This window comes from Cyclopterus lumpus, chromosome 11, assembly GCF_009769545.1.
Source record: "Cyclopterus lumpus isolate fCycLum1 chromosome 11, fCycLum1.pri, whole genome shotgun sequence".
NCBI lineage: Eukaryota > Metazoa > Chordata > Actinopteri > Perciformes > Cyclopteridae > Cyclopterus > Cyclopterus lumpus.
Window position 1 is genome coordinate 3,143,500 of NC_046976.1, and position 24,558 is coordinate 3,168,057.

Here is a 24,558-nt window from a genome sequence, read left to right on the forward strand (position 1 = left end):
ACTAGCATACAGTCAGCTCGGCTGGCTGAATGGAGTTAACCGCTAAAGGAAGACGTGTCTCCTGTGAAGACGGATACAAGCGGTTGTTTTCTCCTTTCTGCCACTTCTGGATGTAAACTATCAACGTGTAATTCAATAGTAGTAGAGGTGAAATGCTGCCTGCTACTTGTTTAGAGCACATGGCCACATCTAACACCATGCAACTTGAACAGGCTCGACCTAAAACAATACGTAGAATATTGATCAAATATTTTGTGGTTCATTTTCACCCCCACTGGAAGTACAACTGATCCCTCTCATGAACTTATGCTCATCGCTCAGTTTTCAGCTGAACACAGTCACCTTTAAGGAGCTCACATGGTTCAGTCAGAGCTCTGACACTTTACAGACAGTAAAAAGACCAAACCCAATTTAACTGAAAATGGCAATAATCCAGAGAACAGACAAAGCAGTTTATTCTGCTGATTGTCATGAAAGGTATTAAAGATCTTAACAGCTTCCAGACAATAATACTAATAATTCATAATCATTTTCGGTGCAAAACATTTATTTTTAATTTTTTTGAAAATCCTCTCTTTCGTGCTCCCCAGAGGATGAACCCATACCATTTTAAAGGTAACTAACTCTTTGGATTTGAATAACTAGTTGTGTTTCTTATAGTACCTTCTCATTAGGACAGACAAAGTCACACAGCATGCAGACTTCACCCTTCATGTCGGGGTTGTGGTGTCATAGAGACACAGAAACAAACAGACATGAAGGTCCATGTGGTGTATGCAAAGATACACCACACAGACGCTTTGGCCTTCCCCCTGCCAAAATACCAGTATCACTGTACAAAACCACCACAGAAAAACACCACTGAATATCTGCGCTCCCCCCCCCCCCCCACACACACACACACACACTCTTGCTTTCTGTGATGAAACAAACGCCTCCAATTTGTTCCAGAAACCTAACGAGAGCTGCTCAACCTCAGACTCATCTGACCCTTCTCCGGCCACAAGGCCCTCTAACCCAGTTACATATCTCTCTCTCTCTCTCTCTCTCTCTCTCTCTCTCTCTCTCTCTCTCTCTCTCTCTCTCTCTCTCTCTCTCTCTCTCTCTCTCTCTCTCTCTCTCTCTCTCTCTCTCTCTCTCTCTCTCTCTCTCTCTCTCTCTCTCTCTCTCTCTCTCTCTCTCTCGGCAGTTCTAGCGAAAAGAATGAAGAAATAAGCGGACAGCGAGGGAGAGGACGAGGGAGAAAGAGGAAGAGGTAGTGAGAGGAAAAAGGTTCAATAGACAAGTGGAGATGATACCATAATGACGATATACAACAGCCGTCCTCTCGTTAGCGATGCTGCCAGACCAGCGCTAATGTGAGTGAACAGCCGACGACTTCTTCATCAGATAAGGCTGTGACATTTAAAATCAGGAATATTTGTCCAGTCTTTGAGAAACTAAGTGACACCTTCTCAGATAAAAAACTGCTTCATGCAATTAATCAAACACCTAATGACATTGTTTTCCCACTCTTTGTCTTCTGTGCTGACGATAATTTGTTTTTGTTAATTATGCAAGGTGATTTCCCATCAATGTTCTGAGCTGAGCCTCAGATCAGATGACTTGATGTCACAGAAACAGGAAGATGGAAACAAAAAAGGTCAACATGTCCTCATTGTGTCATCAAAATGCCCACCCTCTGCACCGTGCCAGCGGCTAACGTTAATCTATTGGTCGGCCGGCAGGTGATTGTTTTGTCTCTAAAATGTAAAGATGTTCTGCTTTCCTGTTTTTATGGGATTTTAAGTCAAACATCGTTTGGCGTTACCTGATCATCAGAACATTCATGATGGGGCTTCCAGAGCTTGGGATCGACCTTTTTTTAAAACAATTTAGTAGAACATTTCTACTACTATTTTCGACTACTTTAAAGACCACTGAATGATTCAGCGCACAAATATTAGTTGCAGCCGTACAACACAGAGACAAAACTAGAGAGCATCTTGCGATAGGATGACACCAAATCCAGCCGGAGGTCAGAGACATTAACACATTGCCTGGCAGACGTTTGTTGCTGGACAGCAGATTAAATACACTTGACAATATCATAGAAACAGCAAGAGTCCTGACAACTAGCACAGATGACTGTCTTACCCGCAGTCGGGCGCCGGGCACCATCGGCAGTCTGGGTCAGAGGCGAGGCACCTCCGCAGCAGGAACTCCTCATACTTCTCAAGCAAGGCCGCGTCATCCAAGATGTCCGCTACCTGCCGTGGGGATAGTCTCTCGGCACATTCGGGGCAGCTGAGCTGGACTCGACTCTCCGTGATCTCAATGCGGAGGTACTGCCGCAGGCAGCAGAGACAGGAGCGGTGGCTGCACCCCAGCAGCTCGGGGAGCTGCTCGGCGGGCTGGCGCACCAGGCACAGGGGGCACTCCAGGAGGTCGGCCTCCCCGGAGGACGGGGCTCCACTCAGGGACGGCTGGCTGGAGGAGAGCGGCTTTGACGGGGTGCTGGAGGCGGCATCCTGGGGGGTCGTGATGGCTGCAGTGGTGGTGGTTGTCGCCGTCGTGGTCGTCGGCGTTGTGGTCGTCGGTGTCGTGGTCGGCGCCGTGGTTGTGGTCGTCGGTGTCGTGGGCACAGCGGAGGCTGCGGCGGGCGCCAAGCTCAAGGCAGTAGGGAGGAGCTGGTGAAGTTGGTGGTGATGGGATAAAGGGGTGGCGGCTCCTCCTTTGAGGCCCCTGGCGCCCCGAGAGCCCCGCTTGCTGTTGAAGAGGCTGTGAAAGGAGATGCGGCCCTGGCGTTTGCCTGCCGCGCGGCACTTAGGGTTGGGGACGCCGCTCACCGAGGAGTGAGGCGACTCCAAGTCCTTTTCTGATCCCATTTTCCCAGAAGAGACACACACAGGGCCGGTTATTGTCTCCCTGAGACACGTTAATGTATCGCAGAGGGACTCTGACACAAAACACACACTCAGTAACACACACACAAGGGAGGACTTGTCTCCTGGTGAAAGCCAAATTGGAACACAAACACTAGTCTCGCTCCTGTCAGAGAAAATTAGTCACCTCCTTCTTTTCCTGTTATGAGAAAGCAAACGATATCAGGAAAAGATCAGAGTGAGATGACGACGACGCACAAAACAGAAAATGAAAGAGATTGTTCAAAGGGAGAAAGAAAAAAATCCCCGTCTTCTCCCGGAGTTTCACTCAAACTCTGAACTCAAAAGGTTGTTGAAGACGAGCGGCAAGTCTTTCATCTCCCAGGCAGACGGCGAGGTGAGACATTACCGTGATCCTCAAAAAGATTAATGTCCGTTCCAGGGATTGAGCGTCTGAATGCTGTGATTGTTCCTGTGTGGATTGTTTCTCCCCAGCTGTGTTCAGAGCCGCTCCTCCGCACGTCTTCCTCTCCGCTCCTGTTGAACGCCGGTCTTTTCTGTCAGGAAGAGGAGAGCAGGAAGTTAGCACACAAAGAGCATGCTCAGTATGACACATCTCTCTCTCTCTCTCTCTCTTTCTGATCTTGTGACCCTGAACTGATGATGCCGTTTACATTTAAGTAGACCCACAAAAAACCAAACACAATAAATAAAGTTTAGTTTAGTTTTTAGTTAACAGTGACATCATCGACCAGTCCGACCAACCGTTCATGTGAAACTCTCGGTGTCTTTCTGTCACACTGAGCCCCGCAAAGCTCTTCCTCCACTTCACACTGTGCTGCTAGTGCCGTTGCCATGGTGACGCTCACTACGAGCGAGGCAAACAGCAAAACGCTCTGTGACTCTGGCACTTGTGAACACACACACACACAGACACAAACGCACACGTTGTATTCTTTGTGTATAAAAATCAACACACTTCCAAATCCTAAAAACAGACACAAAAACACACTTAGGCACGTAAAGAAAACACGTTTAACCCTGCAAATGAACACACACACATATTCCATATAGGCTGTGCTGTGCACACACCCGCCACTACAAATGAAAAGTAATAATTATGTATACACACGTGTATAATTACATCCTGTGTCCTCGCTAGAATTACAGTCTGTGTGAGCTTATGTTAAGGAGTGCGTGTGAGACGCCTAAACAGCTCTTGTGTGTTATTATGATGCATCTTATGTCTTGATTTGTTTTGTGTTGCTTTGTGAGAATCTTGCGAGTGCTGTTTTTTTCCTTTATTTGTTTCATTCTTGTTGTGTTGAAAAGAATGAGGAAACGTGCACCACCGAGTCGAAACAAGACGAAGGTCAAACACCATGCAACAGATCCGTACTCTACTGGTTCTGTCTCTGAACAGCGAGCCACTGACTTAGAGCTCTGAAGGCCAGACACACACACACGCACACACACACGCGCACGCGTGAGATTGTGACATGCGTGTGTTCAGGTGATTGACAGATTAGCTGACAAATCACTGGGGAGCCGGCAGACAGAGAGACGTCTTCAGGCTAAAATAAAGAGTCTGATCTCCGGTCATAACAAAGGCCTTTAGTACCAGCTGTGACATCGCCCGCTGGTGTCACCAGGACCAACGGTGGCCATGGCAACACCAGCTGTAGCAGAATTACCACTGAGGACTTTCAGAGGATCACGGTGGGAAGTACGGAAGGGAACATTGGCCCCCCTACTTTAGGGCCCTGGCCTGACTTGGTGTCAGGGCTGATCCCATCACAAGGTCTCTAGTCCTATTTGAATATTTAAGAATAAGGAGAATAAAAACAGAATACTACTGTTCTTATGATTGGCAATCCAATAAATAAATGGTGAGTATGAAATAACCAGTGAATAGTCACAGATGTTCTTGTTATTATCAATTTAGTAATTGTTTAGTAACAACGTAATTGTGTACGAGGATCTCTCAATATACGATTTCCTCACAATCTCATCGCCTTGGAAGACAATAAGACAGAAGAGACAAATAGAAAGTGTGCCATGCCTTCTAACAGACGTGAGGCATTGAGAACCAGCACGCTACCGGAAGAGAGAGGGGAAATACTTCTGAGCTGGAGTCACCAATCAATACAGGAGGAGGATTTCCATTGTTACGAGGAAACGGTGAAAACTTCCCGTGCATCTTTGCACACAGCTGCATGCTGTACAAACACGTCCAGGGAAACGGTTGCCACGGCAGCCGTCACATCTTCACGGGGCTTCCACTGAATTGTGTGCGAGTGTATGAAGAAGCCTGCAGTTCCTAAATGTACCCTCCGACCAGGCTGAGTTTGTAAGTCCTCTGCACGCACACACGCACACAGGCACACACACAACTCTGCTGACTGCAGCTTCAGACTGTCGGTCACTGGGGAGGTTGCTTCCACAGAAAAAGTGAAATAGGTGTCTGTGTGTGTGTGTGTGTGTGTGTGTGTGTGTCCTCCTGCTACTGGAATCAAACCTGCGAAGCTTCAATCAATCCGGTGATGTCGTCTGGTGAGAACAAGCCGTTGCCCAAACACACTGATGAAGAAACGCCTCGGACGTCTCCCGTGACAACAACACACACGCTTGCTTCTGTTTGTTTTGAGGAGGCGAGATTGTCGAGTGCCGATAAAGATTTCCCTCTTCTCCGAGGACGTATTTTACTTCTTCATCTCGTGTCAGATCTCTTCATCTGCTCCCTCGTCTCATATTTATTGTTCTGGTTTGACTAGAAGTCTGAGGTGTACAAAAACACACCACATTGAGCCAAAGTGTTGGTAACCGTCTCACCGGCTTGGATTAGTCTGTGTTTTACCCAACTAACTGACATTATCCACCAGGTATGTCAAGGCTCTGATGAATAAATATTACACTATATAACATTTAGATACAATATTATTAGTCGTATTACATTATATAGTAGAATTTATGTTCATAGAATAATTACAAAGAATTCTTGCTTGGGTCTCCATGCTGTGTAGCGAGAGGAACCTCCTGAATTTGAACCCAAAATGACGTCAAACCTTTTCTTTATAATCGCCAACGCAGCCTGCATACTTCTAGACCGGGAAAAGAGGTGGAAGAAAAGCGCGGAGAAAATAACAAATTATGCAAAACAATTTATTAAAATAAAAATACAACCCCAAATCCCAGAATCAAGAGTTACAGACGTGGCAGATTCACAGTCAACCTCAACTACGATGACAAATTAGGGCCACAGGGAACACTCGTCCAGGCCAGATGAGAAACTAATGCAGATATAAGCTGTAACCTCGTACCTCTGGGATTGGACAGCTCACAATGTCAATCAACATTTGGTCAACATCAGTCTGTGAAAGGCTATCATGTCGGTACATTATTATCATTGGATTGCTATGGTTCTCAAAAAGAAAGAGAGGGAGAGAGAAAGAGAGAAAGAGAGATAGAGAAAGAGAAGAGAGAAAGAGAAAAAGAAAGAAAGAAAGATAAAGAGAAGAGATAGAGAAAGAGAGAAAGAGAAAGAGAAGAGATAGAGATAGAGAAAGAAGAGAAAAAGAAAGGAGAGAAAGAGAAGAGAAAAGAAAGAGAGATAGAGAAAAAGAAAGAGAGATAGAGAAAGAGCGCGACAGAGGGAGCTGTGATCATCATGGCATCCTTTGGCAGATCTGGTCTGAACAGCCTGAGAACTTCACAATCTGGACCTGATTTGTTATCAACATGCTCAACACACACACTTTGTTCCACACTTGTCCTCCTACCCCACTGCTGCTCAATTCAGCACGCACGCACACACACACACACACACACACACACACACACACACACACACACACACACACACACACACACACACACACACACACACACACACACACACACACACACACACACACACACACACACACACACACACACACACACACACACACACACACACACACACACACACACACACACACACACACACACACACACACACACACACCTCTGCCGACTGCAGCTTCAGACTGTCTGTCACTGGAGAGGTTGCTTCTACAGAAATAGTGAAATAAGTGTGTGAGTGTGTGTGTGTGTGTGTGTGTGTGTGTGTGTGTGTGTGTGTGTGTGTGTGTGAGATGGTTTGTACATAACACCGTGCAACATGAATGCAAAGAAAGATGACGATTGCAAGATTAAACTGTTGACTGAAGCTTTCCCAGTTTAAAACTGTTGCTCAGGACAAAGAACGCTGCTGGTTTTTATTCCTGCCATCTGTGTAATTAACTGAAATGAAGGTTGTAATGAAAGCAGCAGCAGTCTGTGTTCTCAGGACAGAAACACGGTTTTATAAGGTGTGATATCTCCTGTGGTGGAATGTAGCGTGAAAAGTGTTTTGTACTTTTTACTCCACTACTAAGTATTTTAGAATATATATATATATATATATATTTTGATGTATACTCTCTGTTCCTTGATTGTGTTATTTGATCAGATTTCAAGTAAAGCCATGCGAGTTAAGCAGAGTTCACTTCCTGTTGAGGCAGAAGGAAGAGATGAATAGGACCACGGCTGCCAAAGAGCCCTACTTGGAGGGAGCGCAGCGCGGGCTCTTCAGTTGCTAAATGGGGCCTTGAATGCAGCGTTTACGATGGTCTTCAAAATGAAATGGATGGTGGTCACTGAGGGTTTCTTGTTGGGCTTACCAATGGACAAAGATACCCAGAACACCTGCTCTCAGATCTCTAGAACTGTGCCAGCATGGAAAGTCATTTGGGAAATCCTTGATCTTTGACCCACCCTCAGACAGACAGACAGGCAGGCAGACAGACAGACAGACAGGCAGGCAGGCAGACAGACAGACAGACAGGCAGGCAGGCAGACAGACCGGTGTGTTCTGCAGGTAATCTTCTCTCAGCAACTTTCAGACACTGTTCAGTTTTAGAAGCTGAATTTAGGCCTCAGCACCTCCCGGGTCTCTCCGTGCAGCAGGGCCAGGCCAACCTGCATGCTGCAACTGGCACCCCGCGCACACAAAGCGGTGTGTTCACACGCTCAGCATAAAACTAATGCAAACTAATGCAGTCCAACTGCTATCCTCCCTTCGTGAATGTTATAAAGGTTTTGATTATGACTCAAGGGCGTAGGTTTGCATATGGTCCATAGGGATTAATCACGACCAAAGTGTTGGGAAATACACAATTGTCCCCACCAATATTTTGTTAATTTGAAAAAATAATTGTGCACAATATATTTGCAAACTCATTCGTATTATTATTTATACTATGTTCGTCGCCCAGAAGAGTGAAAAATACATTTCCATGTTTTACAATGAGCCCTCGAGACACAATGCTGTCATGTAATTGGCTGAAGAGTCAGAAACACTCTGTAATTACATTAAAATGCTTTATTTAATATCTTAAACTATCTAGATGTTTTTGAATAGATTAGTTGTACATTTGTTTGGATGCTGAACCATTAATTAAAACATAACTTTAAAGAAATAATTGCAAGAAAAAAAACCAACCTAAAATGATGCATTCACCACTTTACACATCACTTAACTGAGCATTAAGACAATGCAACACAAGCTAATGTTAAGAATCAATAAGTCCATGTCGTTAGTTTCCTATTAAATAACATAAATATGTTTAATAAGTGTCCTGAAGACTGAAGTGATTCAGCTTACGTGGGTTTCTCTGGCAGGTTAATCCACATTAGAGAGGCCGCAGTGAAGAATGGACACACACATACACATACACACACACACACACGCACGCACGCACGCACACACACACACACACACACACACGCACGCACGCACGCACACACAAATAAGATGGTTGCTACAGGTGTGCTGTTATCAGAATTGATTGCTGTTATGCAACAGGGGATTCACTGCCAGCCATGACACGTCAGTTATCATCCGAGTTCTTTTTTTTCACTTGAGTGACCAGTGGTGGCATTTCTAAATACACAGTACTTCTGTCTTGAACGTCAAAGTATATTACATGTCAAAATGTGAATATATTATTATTATTATTATATGGCCCGAAAAGCTACAAAATGGGCCCTGTGGTAAGTTTAATTTGTTAACTATAATGTCAATTATTCATATTAAATCAATGGTTTAATACTACTGATATCTTAACCCGTAAGAAGCTGTCTTATAACATAGGTGGCGCTACATACATAGATACATACATAACTGTTTTTTGCTGCTATATCATTGCTCTGAATGTCGAATAAAGAAAACATTTAATCCATCCATCCATCCATTATCAGCCGCTTATCCGGGGTCGGGTCGCGGTGGCAGCAGGTTCAGTAGGCCGACCCAGGCTTCCCTCTCACCCGCAGCACTTTCCAGCTCATTCTGGGGGATCCCGAGGCGTTCCAAGGCCAGCCGGGAGATATAATCCCTCCAGCGTGTCCTCGGTCTTCCCCGGGGCCTCCTACCAGTTGGACGTGCCCGGAAAACCTCTAATGGGAGGCGTCCAGGAGGCATCCTGACTAGATGCCCGAACCACCTCAGCTGACTCCTTTGGACACGAAGGAGCAGCGACTCGACTCCAAGCTCCCCCCTGATGTCCGAGCTCCTTACCCTATCTCAAGAAGTCAGGAGTGTAACTTACTCAAGCAATGTACAAGGTGTACATAAGCACAGTTACTTGATAGTGTACTTCAGCACTTTCAGTGACGCACTGCAGCCTTTTTACGTCACATAATCACACCATTATGTTTCTCCACATTCTTCCCAACTCATTATTTATTAAGTGTCCCGAGGACCGGCTGTTCCTGAGAACTTCACTGCTGTTTATTGCTTTTGTTGATTCCGGGGAAAGTGGTCCGGTTTCTCCCCTTCTCACTGCCGTGTCGATGTGTCGCAACATATTTTATACATAAATGCGACATAAACCCTTTTGATTTTAAACACAGCTTACTGTAGTCACACAAAACCAATAAAAAAAAAAAGTAATCTCTGTCTAACGTTTCGCCAAATGGATGTTCCTGTTGTTGCACTCAGTGTTCTAATGCGTTTTCCTTACTTTAGATAAGAGCCTTGGCTAAAAGGCTGCAGTCTGAAGTGACTGATGACTTTGTTTTAACATGAGCAGACAGATCCACAGAGAGCCGGCTGGGCTCAGTCCGTTTGTAGTAAGGACGACTAAAACCATTCTAATCTGAGAGCGGAACAGGTGGTCCCCTACTCAACACAGGAGCTAATAATGTAATGTATTGTGTGTGTGTGTGTGTGTGTGTGTGTGTGTGTGTGTGTGTGTGTGTGTGTGAGTGTGTTTAGGGAGCAATGAGCTAGTTAAACCATGACCCTGTTGTGTCTAATTCTCATGCTTCGACAGAGAAATCGCAGACCAACTTCAAACCATAATAATAAAAAATGTTAAATAAAAAGAAAAGACAAATTTGCTGCTTAATTAGCTAAATAAAAATGGCTTGTTTTACCAGCTGGAAGAAGTATTCAGATTACTACTTTTATATATTCGGAATCTTGAGCTTAAAGTTTAATACAAGCACAGCTTTCTACTGGTCTCATTTTAATCATGATGCCTCGATATGACCGACATAATCCAACAAGAAGATCAAAGATTTACAAAATAAAAAACAAGTTCAACACACTATATGATGCCAACAACTGCCAAACTATCAGGTAACCACCCACTTATTTTACAGCACTGCAGTAATCGTAGCACAGAAGCAGGTAAAGTTACCATGAATTATTCTGCATATTGACTGCAAGTGCCACTGTATTACATATAAAACACTGAAGGTTTGAAACACTTCAAACAGCAGTTTTCAGGGTGAAAAAAGGCCTCAAACCTCTGCAGTTAGATCATATCCTTTCACGTAAATGTTGCTGGAAATGCTCTTTCAACAGCTCTGAGGAGGATGCTAGAGTGACAGGGAAGCGGTGCGTTTAACAATATCGTGCAACCAATATCTATATTTAGTTGAAAATGTTAAGACCACGGAGGGACCTACATCTTCATGGCCAGCGTAGCTAATGAAAGCCAGGGAGCAGAGTTCTTGATGGGGATTTTGTTGTTTCAGCTGCACTCAACAAAACAGTGGCGTAGCCGTTGTTCTGTTGTTAGGCATCCTCTTCCCTAGCGGCCTGCAGCTGCTTACGGCTTTAATGGACCACATAGTTCACCAGCAAGGACTGCACATCCTCATTATTATTAGAGGCTAAATGTTCCTTCTCTTAAACGCAGGAGGGGCCAAGCAAAACAACATCACTTTAGAGGAACTCTGTGGGAACGTTTGGTCCTCGAAGAAAAAAAAACACACATGCACGCACGCACACAAAGACACGCGTGCACACCCGCAAACACACGCTCACGCAGCGTTCAAGTGGTTCAGAGGAAGTCAAGGCTCCTTCCAGTGAGCAGACGGATCGGCTGAGTCACACAGATTACATATCATGGCTGATTAACCGGGTTATAATGACACACAGAGAGAACCAAGTGTTGATGCTCGGTGTGTCGGGTCACCTCGCCGCCACCTCCTCCCACACAAATTAGGAATGAATGTTTAATTAAGCACTCGCAGAGGCCACGCCCTCTCTCTTTCAACGTCCCACAGTTCTAGGCTCCACACAAAGATTTGCAGGAAGACCTGAGGCCTGCTTGGTCCAACTGCAGTGCCGTTGAAGGGTGGGGGAAATAAGGGAAAGTGAAACCCCCCTCCTCCAGTCATTCTTAAAGAGTAACTCAACCCCAGAGTTTAGGCTGAAGTGCCTCTCGGCCAGCAGACGGTTAGCTTAGCTTAGCACAAAGACTGTAAACCACAGGTTGGCTCTATCCAAAAGTAATACAATCTACCTAAAAGCACCTCTACAACAGTAACACGCTATATCTCCTTTCTTTTATCCATACAAACAGTCCGGTCTTTATGTTAAGCTAAGATAACCGACTGCTGACTGTAGTTATATATATCGATCATCAGAAAATATTGAATGGTGATATTAAGGAGATTCACTCAATGTTGTAGTTTATTTCAATAAGTTCTGAGTGTAATACATGTTCACATGTGGCCCATACAACCCTTGTAAATAAAGTAATTGCGGACTCACAAACATGAAAAGAATGAAGCCGTTTACACTTAATGCCTTTTTGTTCAAAAGAAGAATGAACAGCCCGAACAGAGGAGAGCTGAAGTTACTGTCACGCAGAACATGAAGTACTTATTGTTTATAGTCAATATTTCACACATCGGCACAAGAAAGACTTTAGGAACAGCAGGGTCGCCCACATACAAAACGCTGTGCGGTGTTCCTTTGTAGGCAAAGAGGTTGGATTATGGCGTGTGCATGAGGGGGCGGGTTGGTGATGAGAGCGATATTATAGATAAGGAAGGCAGTTCTGTGGAAGAGACACAACTAAACTCTTCCCAGGAATCCAGCCCAACACTCACACGAGAGATTGTGTGTGTGTGTGTGTGTGTGTGTGTACGTCTGTGTGTGTGTGTGTGCATAATCCTCTTCCCTAAAAATCCATCCAAACATCTGGCAAAATGCCGCTCCTCATAAAACGTTGGCTTCCCTTTGATGCCCTGAAAGCAAACGTCAAATTAATTTGAATAACAGAATGTGCGTGTGGGAGAATATGTTTTTATCTATTGATGTTTGCACAGTATTTTCCGAGGAAACGGACCACACGGTTGGACAATGTCCATATTGCCACTTTAATGACAAAGACCCATTAGTGGGTTTCTAATCTCTCTCTCTCTTTTTGACTTATTGGTTAGTTGGTTTAGAGAAGGAAAATGAGCCCTTTTGCAAACGACCAAAGCATATTTGTGAACACCACTGGGAAAGACATGCGATAAGTAGGTTCGGGTACACTGACGTTAACACCACACCTGCGTTTTGGTACAGATATGGCCTGAAGGTCTAACCAGTCAGGAAGCAGTGAAGCATCTGCCCCGTCAACCTCAACCCCACAGAGACTATGGTATTGGTTGCTATTAGTTCTTAGTTATCAATGAAATATGCAGATTTAAAGCTGATAGAATCAATATAATGTATACAAACCAAGCCATCTGTGATGACAGAACATGTTAACAAGACCTGAGAAGGCCTTTGATGCTCACCACTACTACTACGACTACTACTACTACCACTACCACTAGTACTACTACTACCACCACTACTACTACGACTACTACTACTACCACTAGTACTACGATGACGACTACCACTAGTACTACTAGTACTACTACTCCTACGATGACGACTACCACTAGTACTACTACTACTACTACCACCACTACTACTACGACTACTACTACTACCACCACTACTACCACCACTACTACTACGACTACTACTACTACCACCACCACTACTACTACCACTACTCCTACGATGACGACTACCACTAGTACTACTACTACTACTACCACCACTACTACTACGATGACGACTACCACTAGTACTACTACTACTACTACTCCTACGATGACGACTACCACTAGTACTACTACTACTACGACTCCTACGATGACGACTACCACTAGTACTACTACGACTCCTACGATGACGACTACCACTAGTACTACTACGACTCCTACGATGACGACTATCACTAGTACTACTACCACTAGTACTACTAGTACTACTACAACTACTACGATGACGACTACTACTACCACTAGTACTACTACGACTCCTACGATGACGACTACCACTAGTACTACTACCACTAGTACTACTACGACTCCTACGATGACGACTACCACTAGTACTACTACGACTCCTACGATGACGACTATCACTAGTACTACTACCACTAGTACTACTACAACTACTACGATGACGACTACCACTACTACTACTACCACTAGTACTACTAGTACTACTACGACTCCTACGATGACGACTACCACTAGTACTACTACGACGACGACTACCACTAGTACTACTACCACTAGTACTACTACGACTCCTACGATGACGACTACCACTAGTACCACTAGTACTACTACGACTACTACTACTCCTACGATGACGACTACCACTAGTACTACTACGACTACTACTACTACTACGACTACCACTAGTACTACTAGTACTACTACGACTCCTACGATGACGACTACCACTAGTACTACTACGACGACGACTACCACTAGTACTACTACCACTAGTACTACTACGACTCCTACGATGACGACTACCACTAGTACCACTAGTACTACTACGACTACTACTACTCCTACGATGACGACTACCACTAGTACTACTACGACTACTACTACTACTACGACTACCACTAGTACTACTAGTACTACTACGACTCCTACGATGACGACTACCACTAGTACTACTACGACTCCTACGATGACGACTACCACTAGTACCACTAGTACTACTACTACTACTACTACGACTCCTACGATGACGACTACCACTAGTACCACTAGTACTACTACGACTCCTACGATGACGACTACCACTAGTACTACTAGTACTACTACGACTACCACTAGTACTACTACTGCCACTACTTCCGTACTTAACTGTAGGGTTGCAAACAGTTAAGGAAAAAGTTACTTTGCCCCATTGGCTGCAAAATTCACAGTTTTTCTTTTAATCTAATAATTGTTTGGATGGTGTCACAAAAACAGTGAAAGATGCACTTGCAAGTCGTACGTCTTCACCTGAAGCCCACAATGACAGACAAACCTCCTCTGGATGAGGCAACGGTCAGACCCAAGTGACGAGAGCGAGAGGAACTGCTGTCGACATCGGCCAAGGTGATTTGATCTTACATCCGTTAACACAGAAATATGATGTTTTCTCCCCCCCAATGGCATCTGGTTCAGGGTCACCTTCCAACTAAAGGATATATCGTGCTTTTGTTTGGCTACAATCGTAAGAGGGATTTCATATTCCAAAGGTTATGCAGGGTCAGGCCCTTATATTTAAACTACCCTGTCCAGAGGAGCTGCACCTGTCTGGAAGCATTATCGTTTGGTTTTCTTTGCCCAGTTTCAGTTGATAAAGAGGAAACAAGGTGTCGATAAAGACATCCCAGGGTTTGAGGTTAGTTTAGAGTACCGCTCTCAAACCAGACCGGCAAACAACTCTTTAGTGTTATTAATATGTTCTAATCAATAATGTAGTTCTCCGAGCGATGCCAACAATTAGAACATTGAGACCTTTTCCACAGCAGACATTTTGACTGGTCCGAGTGGGATAAGTACAGTTGACATTAACAATGGCTGTTTAGACTGTTTATCGATAAGATATAATACTATTACTATTGGTTCTAGCTCAAAGGGAGCAGCAGCTGGGTGGCGTTTACTTTCAGAACAACTTCTGGAGAGATGTTCATGTAATAACATGTGCCCTTCCTTTTAAAGATGGGTCCGAGCGCAGCTCATTTCCCTAACAGACATTAATAAACGTTACTTGCCGTTTGCCTCAGTTCTGCTTGTTCTCTTAGAAATACATCTGACCAAATCCACCATATCCAAACATCATGAAGACAGAACAACTCCCAACTGGGATGTATTTACAGCCTGGAAGAGTACAACCTGTTTTAGCTTGTTGTTCATCAGCACCTTCAGCATTCAGTTAGTATTTCTCCAACCCAAAGACATTACGATGCTGGAGAATATCACCACACCTTTTACACCCTGAGAAGCATCATGATAAAAATAAAGACATCTGTCTCCAATCAGAAACCAACCCACAAAATAGTCCCATAACATTCCTGAGAGGAGCTCATGTCTCAGAGGATCTCCTTCTGCTCTGAGCTCATGTACGTGTGTGTGTGTGTGTGTGTGTGTGTGTGTGTGTGTTGTCCTTCTCCACGGGGACAGACAGCATGTCCTCAGCCCAAAGGGACCAGGGAGTGGCAGAGCAGAAGGGGAGCCTTCTGTGAAAGGGGGAAAGACTTCAACTCCGAGACATCCTGGATGACTCGGACAATGGCTGGATAGGCTGCTGAAACTGAAGACATTTTGTTTTTAGAGTTTAGGGTGATGCGGCGGCTCTGAGACCGGACACTGGGTCGTTTCCTCCCGTAACACGGAGAGACTGCTGATGACAGTTCGGGTGGTTCTGGTCCGACTCGACCCTCCTGACTGACACGGAGGATGTGACCGTCATGCTCGTTAATAACACCGAGAGGCTTGAAGCGGAAGCCTCGCTCGTTTTAACCCAACTGCTCGATAGAAAGCGGGAGAGCTCCTCCCGTTAGACGTACGGCTCACGCGGCGCGTTCGCTGCCGGGCCACTTACCGCTCAGCACCGGCTCTCCTCGACGGCTCCTCTCGGGGAAGATGGAAGTAGAAACGGACCTTCGCTCTCGCGCTCAGGGAAGCTCCTGCAGGTCACCGCAGCCTTTTCTCGTTCTTGCGCAACGCAGAAACTCAAAGTTAAATCTCCGCAGCTCGCTCTCTCTCGCTCTCTCTCGCTCTCTCTCGCTCTCTATGGAGGAAAGCCCCGGTCGGTGACGCTACGTCCACAATACGGAAACCCCACCCCGTGACGTCACCGCCCCTCAGGAACTTCAGCTGGCGTTTACGATTTAAAACCCCCAAAAATAAACCAAGACGCGTTTATGGGAACCCGGAGACAAAAGGAAACCAAGTGGGAAGTGTTTTGTTTTGGCAGTGAAGGAAACAAAGGGCATTGTGTTGGCCTCCAGGTAGCCATTGTGTTTCATCACTCACTCACAATATAACTGGGATAGCTCTTATCGTATTAGTCTGCTATCATGTCAACTACTGATTTACTAAAGTACAGTACGAAGTACAGGTTTGAGGTACTTGCATTTTACTTGAGTATTTCATTTTATGCTCTGGTCACAAGATTTCAGAGGGAACTTCTTATTTAACAGCTTTAGTTACATTATAAATTACTTTTTTTTAACAGAAATGAAATTATATAATTAACAAAACACATTTATTTTACTGTAAATTAATGTAATTCTAAAATCTCACACTTCATCTCTAATTGAGACACTGTTCGGGTTATTTTACAACACGTTAACAGTGCACTTCAAAATGTAACTACTGAATTTAGTCATGCAGTAAAATAAATGAATAGTAGTCATGTTGATTTTAAAGCCATTGGATACATTTATCTTTGACTATAAAATCTAAAACGGACTATTATTTAACAGTGTTAGATGTTCGACTTTGGCTCTCATCTGCTGTGATTAGTGGGTTTTTTTTCTCCAGTATACGACACCAAAATTATTATTTTTCTCCCATTTTGTTTCATTTGGGTTTTCTCGTCTTTTCATGTCGCTTCGTGTTTATCGTTTTAATGCCTTTTTAAAAATCTTCCACACAGGCTGGATTCATCTGGTTGAGGGCCACAAATAACATGTCTTTCTTTACCGGGGCAACATCAGCCATCCTGGAGTCATTTTTTGACTAAAACGAGAAAATCCAACAGGTATATTAAGACTTACCTCAAAACAAAAAAGAAATGAAAGCTGCACAAAATGGGATGATTGTACTGTAGGAACGCATGATTTATTCGAAGGAGCAACACAAGCCCCACAGCAACTTCCAAGTCTAAGGACTCCCTACATTGTCTGAAGCCCCCCACCCCCTTCGTCTGTCCACCCACCCAAGATCTTATGCCAAATCCAATCCTTCGCCTCGGGGCAGCTCAGCATTCAACCAGCTGGAAGAGAAAGGGAGAAGACAAGTTGTGGGTGAATTACAGAGAAAATGAAACATGACTAAACATTATTTTTTCGGCGAGAGCAACACGCTCCATTTCAAATGTTCATTTAAGGGTGAACAAAACCAACGGCAAGGTTTTCCCTCAGGTGTCTAAATCCATACATTCACTGAGCAATAAATACAAAAGAAACAAAGAAATCAGTGAGCACAGGATATAATATATTAAAAAAAAATATTAAAAAAGAGGAACATTTGGCATGAAATTGTCTTGTTGAGCTGTATAGGAGTGAAATCTGATCTAATGGGCCTCCCTGAACATCTGCTATTGTTTTCCATCAACAACCCCGGAGAGAATACAAACACATTAGTAATCAAGGGCAAGGTGCAAGTGACACGGCGTGCATGCAAGAAGTTTCCACTGAAAACCAACACCAGGTGAATACAGAGCAGGGAAGCAAATAGGTCAAGGAGGGTGAGACGATTCAAGGGTGAATACTCAAGAGTTCAGAGGCAGTTTCCAAAATGTCAGTTATCACAGGAGGGGAGAAAAAATAAAATAAAATAAAATCACTACTTCTGTACTTCTTCCCCACACAACTACAGTAACTAGTACTGTAGAGTCAACACCTATGGGACAAAAAGGTAAAGGAGACACCCTTGGGAGCAGCAGGAACAAAAGCATCGACTCAAAAGGAGAAACGCGTTTGCGTAACAAACGTAGCTTCTCAGAAAGTCACATGCACGACTAGGAGGAAAGTGACAGCAGCATGTCGCATCCACAACTTTGTAAACCTTTGTTAAACCAGGTCCACGGGGAAGATTCAGCTACTTCGGTTTCACGGTGGAGCGCATATCGATTTGACAATCAGCCGTTACAATCAAAACGCAGAGTTCATTTTCAGCCAGAACAGCCCCTCAAACGTACAAAAAAAAAAGAAGGTCATTCATGGAGTCAGAGAGAGGGAGAGCGGTATGAGGAAGAGGAGGTAGCTTATACTGCGGGACGAAGAAAAAAGATGGAGGCATGTCCATGTGTGAGAGGCGGGTGAGGCTCCAGTGGACACAGTGACTGACTCCTCGATCGAAACGGAGAGAGACTTTCTTATGCGAGTCACAAAAGTTGAAAAGGTTTTTAAAGTCTGACACTGTGGTCCGGCACGATCAAAAGTAAGCCGAATTAGCAGTTAGCAGGTCCTGGTTACAATGTGCCGCGGGGTGTACGGACAAACATCACTGGATCACTTTCATACTGAAGGACTTATTCTTAAAGAGAGTTCTGGAGTAAAAAAGGAGCAGATTTTGTTTCTATGATCTCATCGTGGTTTTATGGACTTCCCTTTGCACTGGGCATGATGGATAATGATCTTCTCAAAGTGTAAGCCACGCCGACTCTAAATAGCGTGGATCATCAGTTGTAACACAAATTGCATCAATAACACGTGTATGAATGCCTCCATGAGCTACGTCACAACCTGCAGGCCTCCCAGTTTGAGAACTCTGATCCTGCATGAACCATAACTGGATTACCATTACATATTCTTTAATAATTAACCATTAGCCAAGCTACAAATGTTGGATTTTAGGTTTCATTAAGTGGCGTTTCCTCCGTCCTGTCTTGGCTTTAGCCAACTTCTCAGGAAATACTACCATGCATCGTGTTCTTTACAAACAGTTAAAAAGGGACATTACAGTTTTATGACACTCGAAAACAAAACAGCTTTTTCTCTCAGTGCCACAGATTTGAGCTAAAAAAGACGTGCATTGTCCAACCTGCCAGCCTGATGCTTCTAATGTATTTCTAGCTTCAAGGGAATTCAAAGAGTAGGACACGTAGCTGAATGGAAGAGAATGAGAGACTCAGAGAGAGAAAGGGGCAAAGTCATCGATTAAACGAGAGCAAACCAGTCCAGCAAAGGCTAACAATATGCAACAGCATCTCTAGAAATGTGACTGTCTGATCTGCTAAATGTCAAAACACTGGATCTCATTTGTACGTTGAAATAAAAGCATTGATGGGGCGCCAAGCTTGTTTTGTGTCTACGCGGTTCTCTTCAAGACTTGATTCTGTTATGAAGAGCAACAAAAACAACTTAAAATCTGTTGCGTTTCTACAACAGGGATCACGCTGGTGGAACAGTCAATTTCTTGAACTGCTGATGTCACCCTGAGCCTCCATCTTCCGTGTTTACACCTCGCAAAGTTACATTTTGTTGCCACTGTGACACTCGATCAACTTGTGTAACCTCCACCCTTGAAGAGGAAAAAGGAAAAAAAAGAGCCCATTGGAGGGGCAAGGGGAAGATGGGGGTGGGGGGGAAACACTTCTAAATGAAGAACACTTGGTCTTTACAGGCGACGGCTCGGGCGGGGATTTCCGTGGCGACGGAGAAGGCGGCCACGATGGAGGCAAAGACGACGTTCGGGCTCTGGGCGGCGTTGATGGCCGTGTGCAGGCCCCTGGCACTGTAGTATTTGACCAGAGGGACCGTCTGCCGGTGGTAGGCCTCCAGTCGAGAGTGCAGCGTCTTCTCGTTGTCGTCGCTGCGCCGGATGAGCGGCTCGCCGGTCAGCTGAGGGGAAGAGCAGAGAAAACACTTAGGAGGGAAAGAGTGTAAGAAAACAGGCCGACGGTGAAACCTGTCCAATCGGCCAGACGCGACAGATCCATATTCAATCAGTCGCATCCAGTCAGCCACGACAACGACGCCTCCTGTTACCCCAAGAGATCCCGATGAGGTTTAAATCTGGTGTGTCATCACCTGATAAAAACCTTTAGTCCCGGGCGCCCCGGCAGCTGACTGGGTGGAGTGTACCGTTAAGCAGCGCCGGTTCAAGTCCGGCCCAGGACCCCGTGGTGCATGCCATCCCCCCTCTCGCTTTACTGTTTCTCTCACTTTCTCTTATGTCCAAAATAAGGAAAAACACATCTTCTCTTGACTCCTTTGTGGTCTTTGCCAATTAAATAAAATGAATGAAGGACTTTTTAAAACAGAAAAACCTCAACGTATTAAATGAAGAGTAAACATTTTATACATTCAGATTGCATCAAAAGCACTTCAGTCTGAAGTTGGCTGATTGTCACCAGTTTACAGCCTTCACTTGAGCCAAAAGTGGTTTCTAAGTGGGCTGATCATGAAACTACTTACGTCATCCTTCATGGGCTCTTTGGGGGGGTTGAACTCCTCGTGATAGGAGCGGCCACTCGGCTGATGAATTAGTCTGAGAAAACACAGAAAAGGAGGGAGTCGGGGAACAGGACAAGGACGGAGAAGAAATCAAGAGTGAGCGCAGAGGACAGGCGAAGGTTGGACGGCCACAGTGACTCACTACTTAACTGGCCTTTTCAAATCCCACAACAAACCCTCAGCATTCTTGGGTGGGTAAAGGCAGCAGGCGGCCGCCTCCTCGTCCTCACAAAAGGACCCCCGCGGACAAAAAGATGCCTCTTTGAAAACTGCTTTTTACTCAGTCTAACAAACATTAAGAAATTATTTCACAACACACGGCTTCTAAAAGCGCTGACACGTGAAGGACTGAACACATCTGTCCCACCCAAACATCTCCACTGCAGTAATGGAGCTAGAGCATTGCAGTCAAACAACATTTGTTTCCGTTCCTTCAAAAAAAGGTCAACGCAAAAAGAGATTGAAATTGGTCAATGTCATGAATTTACTGATTGTGGCATGGCCTTTGAATTAGATTTTGTGCTTGAATTTTGCTTTTATGAACGCTGGTGTGACTTTGTGGCAGAAATATTAAATAAACATAAAAATCACATTCATCACAAGCTCTCGAACCCCCTCAGGGCACCTTCCCGGGTTACTTCTCTAAGGCATCACCTCATCGACTCTTCTGTTCACACGAAACAATCAACCAGCTGCTTCTCAGCCTAAAAGGAGCCGCGGCATCCTCGGGGAACTCAAACTACTGTTGTGCCCGGCAAATAAAAAACGAATTGGATCCTCTCTTGGACAATTCCTTCCCTCCCAGGCCGGCTCCTACCTGCCACAGATCCTGCGGACCAACAGAGAGTCATCGACGGCGAACTCGATCACCGATTCCAGGTTCTCGTGTCTCTTGTCCAACAAGTCGTCCAGCTGCAACGGACAAACGTGGGAATGACACATACGACATGACTGATATCCATCGTTCATTACCAGGCTCTCTCTCTCTCTTTTAACAATATTATGACGAATAATAAAAGACACCCATTTGAAATGTTAAATTATAAAATGTATGAAAAGACGTATTGCTGCCAGCTAGCCCGCTCGGTCGAAAATTCACCCGACAGGGTATATTTATCTGGTTTGTTAAATGTGCACACAAGACCAAATGTAAAAGCAGGTTGTGGTTTTACATGCTGGAACTATTTCTCTCAGAGTGCAGTGATTTCCCATTTGTTCTTCTGGCATTAAACAAAACATGTATTTTTTCCAAAAAGCTTTCCTTTAAGTTTTTATTTTGATCTACAAGGTATTCATGCACTGCTGCACAGTTTTGATTCGCATAACAGCAGAAAGGCATCAAATGAAACCAACTAACCATCTCTGCTTGTTTGACTGTGCGAGGGAATCCGTCCAACAGGAAGCCCTTCCTGCAGGGCGGCGTGTCCAGGTTCTTCTCTATGAGCTCCACGACCATCTCGTCACTGACCTGCAAATGAACAAAAGATCATTTTATTGAATGAACATCATGCTGTATTGAAGACTTAAAACTAGAGATTGAGACCATAAACTCATGTTTACTGAGGGAATACATCAAGAGGGAAGTAGAGTCATTTTCTGATAGACTTCTATACAACCAGAGTTGCCCCCTGTGTATTTATTCCTGCATAAGTAGATACTGCTTTTTACAGACAAGTGTTACTTTGTTCCATATACGGCCGAGCTCCAACTTAAAAAGGAATGCATTTTTCTCAGGAAAAACTGGTCTGCCGTCTAACACTTGTTGCACCGCCTGTTTGTGTTTAAGCCATCTTCAGCTGTAAATCTCACTGAGGACAAACAAAGCATGAGACGTGAAGTCGTGTGGGACTGAACATGAAGCGCTGGAATGTCAACGCGCAGACTCCACAAGGGCTAAAAGGGCACAGAAAGAAAAATACACACAGAGATCGTGAGAAGCAGATGAGCGCGAGCGTTACCAGCTTGCCGGCATCCATGGTCTTCTTGAGCTTCTTTCCGAGCTCCGAGCCAGAGGCCACCATGGCCCTCAACATGTCTCCGGTGGCCAGATGGCAAACACAGTACTGCTCTGCTAGCCGAGGGGCCTGCAGGGGAGGAGGAGAGGGATTCTTTTATCATCAAAAGAGTCACATCATCACCACCAACCAGACGGACGAAGCTGTTCCGTCAGAGACAACCACCTGCGGTGTTGGGCATCAGAACCACTTTGAGTATTTTGGCTGCGAGACAATTAGCAGAGATTTACAGCGAGTCAGAAGAAGCCACCTCTCTGGTTTGTCCAGTTGTCATGTATGCATCTTATTATTAGGAAGGAACACCTCCTCTCTACTAACGAGGTGGAAGCTTAGTTTCCCACTTCATACAAGCTAATAAGATGAGGACGAGTTAGAGCACAGATTGTGGATTAAGAGGACACACCTTAAAATGTTCTCTCTGAACACAAGTTCAATATAGCAACTTAAATCTGTTGCATACCTTCACACCTGCAACACAGCACGCATCATATCGACGCAAGCAACACGCAATAGAACCAGGAGCTGAAACTAAGGAGTACTTTTCCATTTAGCACAAATATATCGTGGAGCAGAAGTAGTTGACAGGCTGAGGATAAAATGTTTCATGGACCGATTATAACAAGTTATTGATTGACGAGAAACAATAACGAAAGTAACCTGTAGATGTTTCCCCTTAATTGACCTTTAATTCTGCAGTGTATAACGCAACGACAGGTGGTACAGAAATAAAATAAACGACAGGAGGTGTCAAAGGGTCACTTTTGACACCGGTGTTTTAAAGTAGCTCATTTCAGACTGAACAGGCATATTACTTATCTATATTAAGTGTCTCGAAGACTAACGCGGTTGTTAACTTCATTATGAAACTGACACGCATAACAAACCCACCTTAACAGTCCCAACCGGAACCAGGTCACCTAGAGCCGGTGGTGAGGTTAGCATTAGCTAGCACTGTACCTCTCCGGCCATGCGCTAACGGCTAACCGCTAGCTCCATGAGCCCCCCTCTCACCTGAGTCCCTTTACCGGCTCCGGGTGGTCCGAGCAGGATGGCACGGATCCCCTCCTGCACATCGGCTATCGCCTCCTTCAGTTGCGCGCTGGGGGCCATGTCGAGACCAGGAGACCACCACGGCAGAAACTTTAGTGAAGTCTGTCCGTATCGTCCTGGTGACACTTTAGCCAAGTTCAGACAGAAAAGAAAACGCCTCCGTCTCTTTTTTCTGTTCCGAGGGTTAAACCCCGCCCCTACTAGAAGATACGGCGTTTCGATTGGCCGCCCAACTGCTCTGTCACAAATTCTACGCGTTGATTGGATGTCATCTGGGTGACGCTGCGTTGTGTAATATCCGAAAGGACATATTGGCAATATGAATCAAATTCTTATTCACGGTTCAACTATTGAGAACTATGATGACAAGCGCTGGAAAGTTTATTATTGATGTTGGAAATAGTATTTGAGTTAAATATTTATTGGCAAAATTATTGATATTTTATAAAAACGAAACATTGCTATTATATTACATTATACAATCATTTCAATTCAATTCGATTTCAATTCAGTTTATTTTGTATAGCCCAATATCACAAATTACAAATTTGCCTCAGAGGGCTTTACAATCTGTACACATACGACATCCCTGACCTTTGACCTCACATCGGATCAGGAAAAACTCCCCAAAAATAACCTTTGACAGGGAAAAAAGGGAAGAAACCTTCAGGAGAGCAACAGAGGAGGATCCCTCTCCCCGGATGAACAGATGCAATATATGTCATGTGTACAGAATGAACAGCATTTACAAAGTTACATAAACACATTACATGAATATGA

At 44.6% G+C, this 24,558-nt stretch overlaps 2 protein-coding genes across 2 annotated transcripts in view; both read right to left on the reverse strand.

The window, feature by feature from the left end:
* The window catches only part of rnf19b (ring finger protein 19B), a 30,883-nt gene extending 14,554 nt beyond the window's left edge, over positions 1-16,329 (reverse strand). Inside the window, exons 1-2 of the mRNA XM_034544641.1 lie at positions 16,129-16,329; positions 2,137-3,421 (exon numbers count right to left, since the gene is read on the reverse strand). Coding sequence (XP_034400532.1) covers positions 2,137-2,867 — 731 coding nt within the window. The 5' untranslated portion in view covers positions 2,868-3,421; positions 16,129-16,329. The remainder of the gene's footprint in view (positions 1-2,136; positions 3,422-16,128) is intronic.
* A 1,018-nt stretch (positions 16,330-17,347) lies between these two features.
* On the reverse strand, positions 17,348-23,937 carry ak2 (adenylate kinase 2). The gene is made up of 7 exons (XM_034544642.1): positions 23,740-23,937; positions 22,672-22,797; positions 22,071-22,181; positions 21,531-21,625; positions 20,675-20,747; positions 19,879-20,098; positions 17,348-17,526 (listed from the first exon to the last, which is right to left on the reverse strand). Exons 1-7 carry the CDS (start codon positions 23,836-23,838, stop codon positions 17,519-17,521), a joined length of 732 nt encoding a protein of 243 aa, XP_034400533.1. The 5' UTR covers positions 23,839-23,937; the 3' UTR covers positions 17,348-17,518.
* Between the last annotated feature and the right edge of the window lie 621 nt (positions 23,938-24,558).

Excerpts from the sequence above, each read along its gene's own strand:
- ak2 (XM_034544642.1), bottom strand. The coding sequence starts at position 23,838 with ATGGCCCCCAGCGCGCAACTGAAGGAGGCGATAGCCGATGTGCAGGAG. Across the intron at positions 20,748-21,530 it reads GTCCGCAGGATCTGTGGCAG|ACTAATTCATCAGCCGAGTG; the intron begins GTAGGAGCCGGC and ends GTGTTTTCTCAG. Across the intron at positions 20,099-20,674 it reads AAGAGCCCATGAAGGATGAC|CTGACCGGCGAGCCGCTCAT; the intron begins GTAAGTAGTTTC and ends TCTTCCCCTCAG.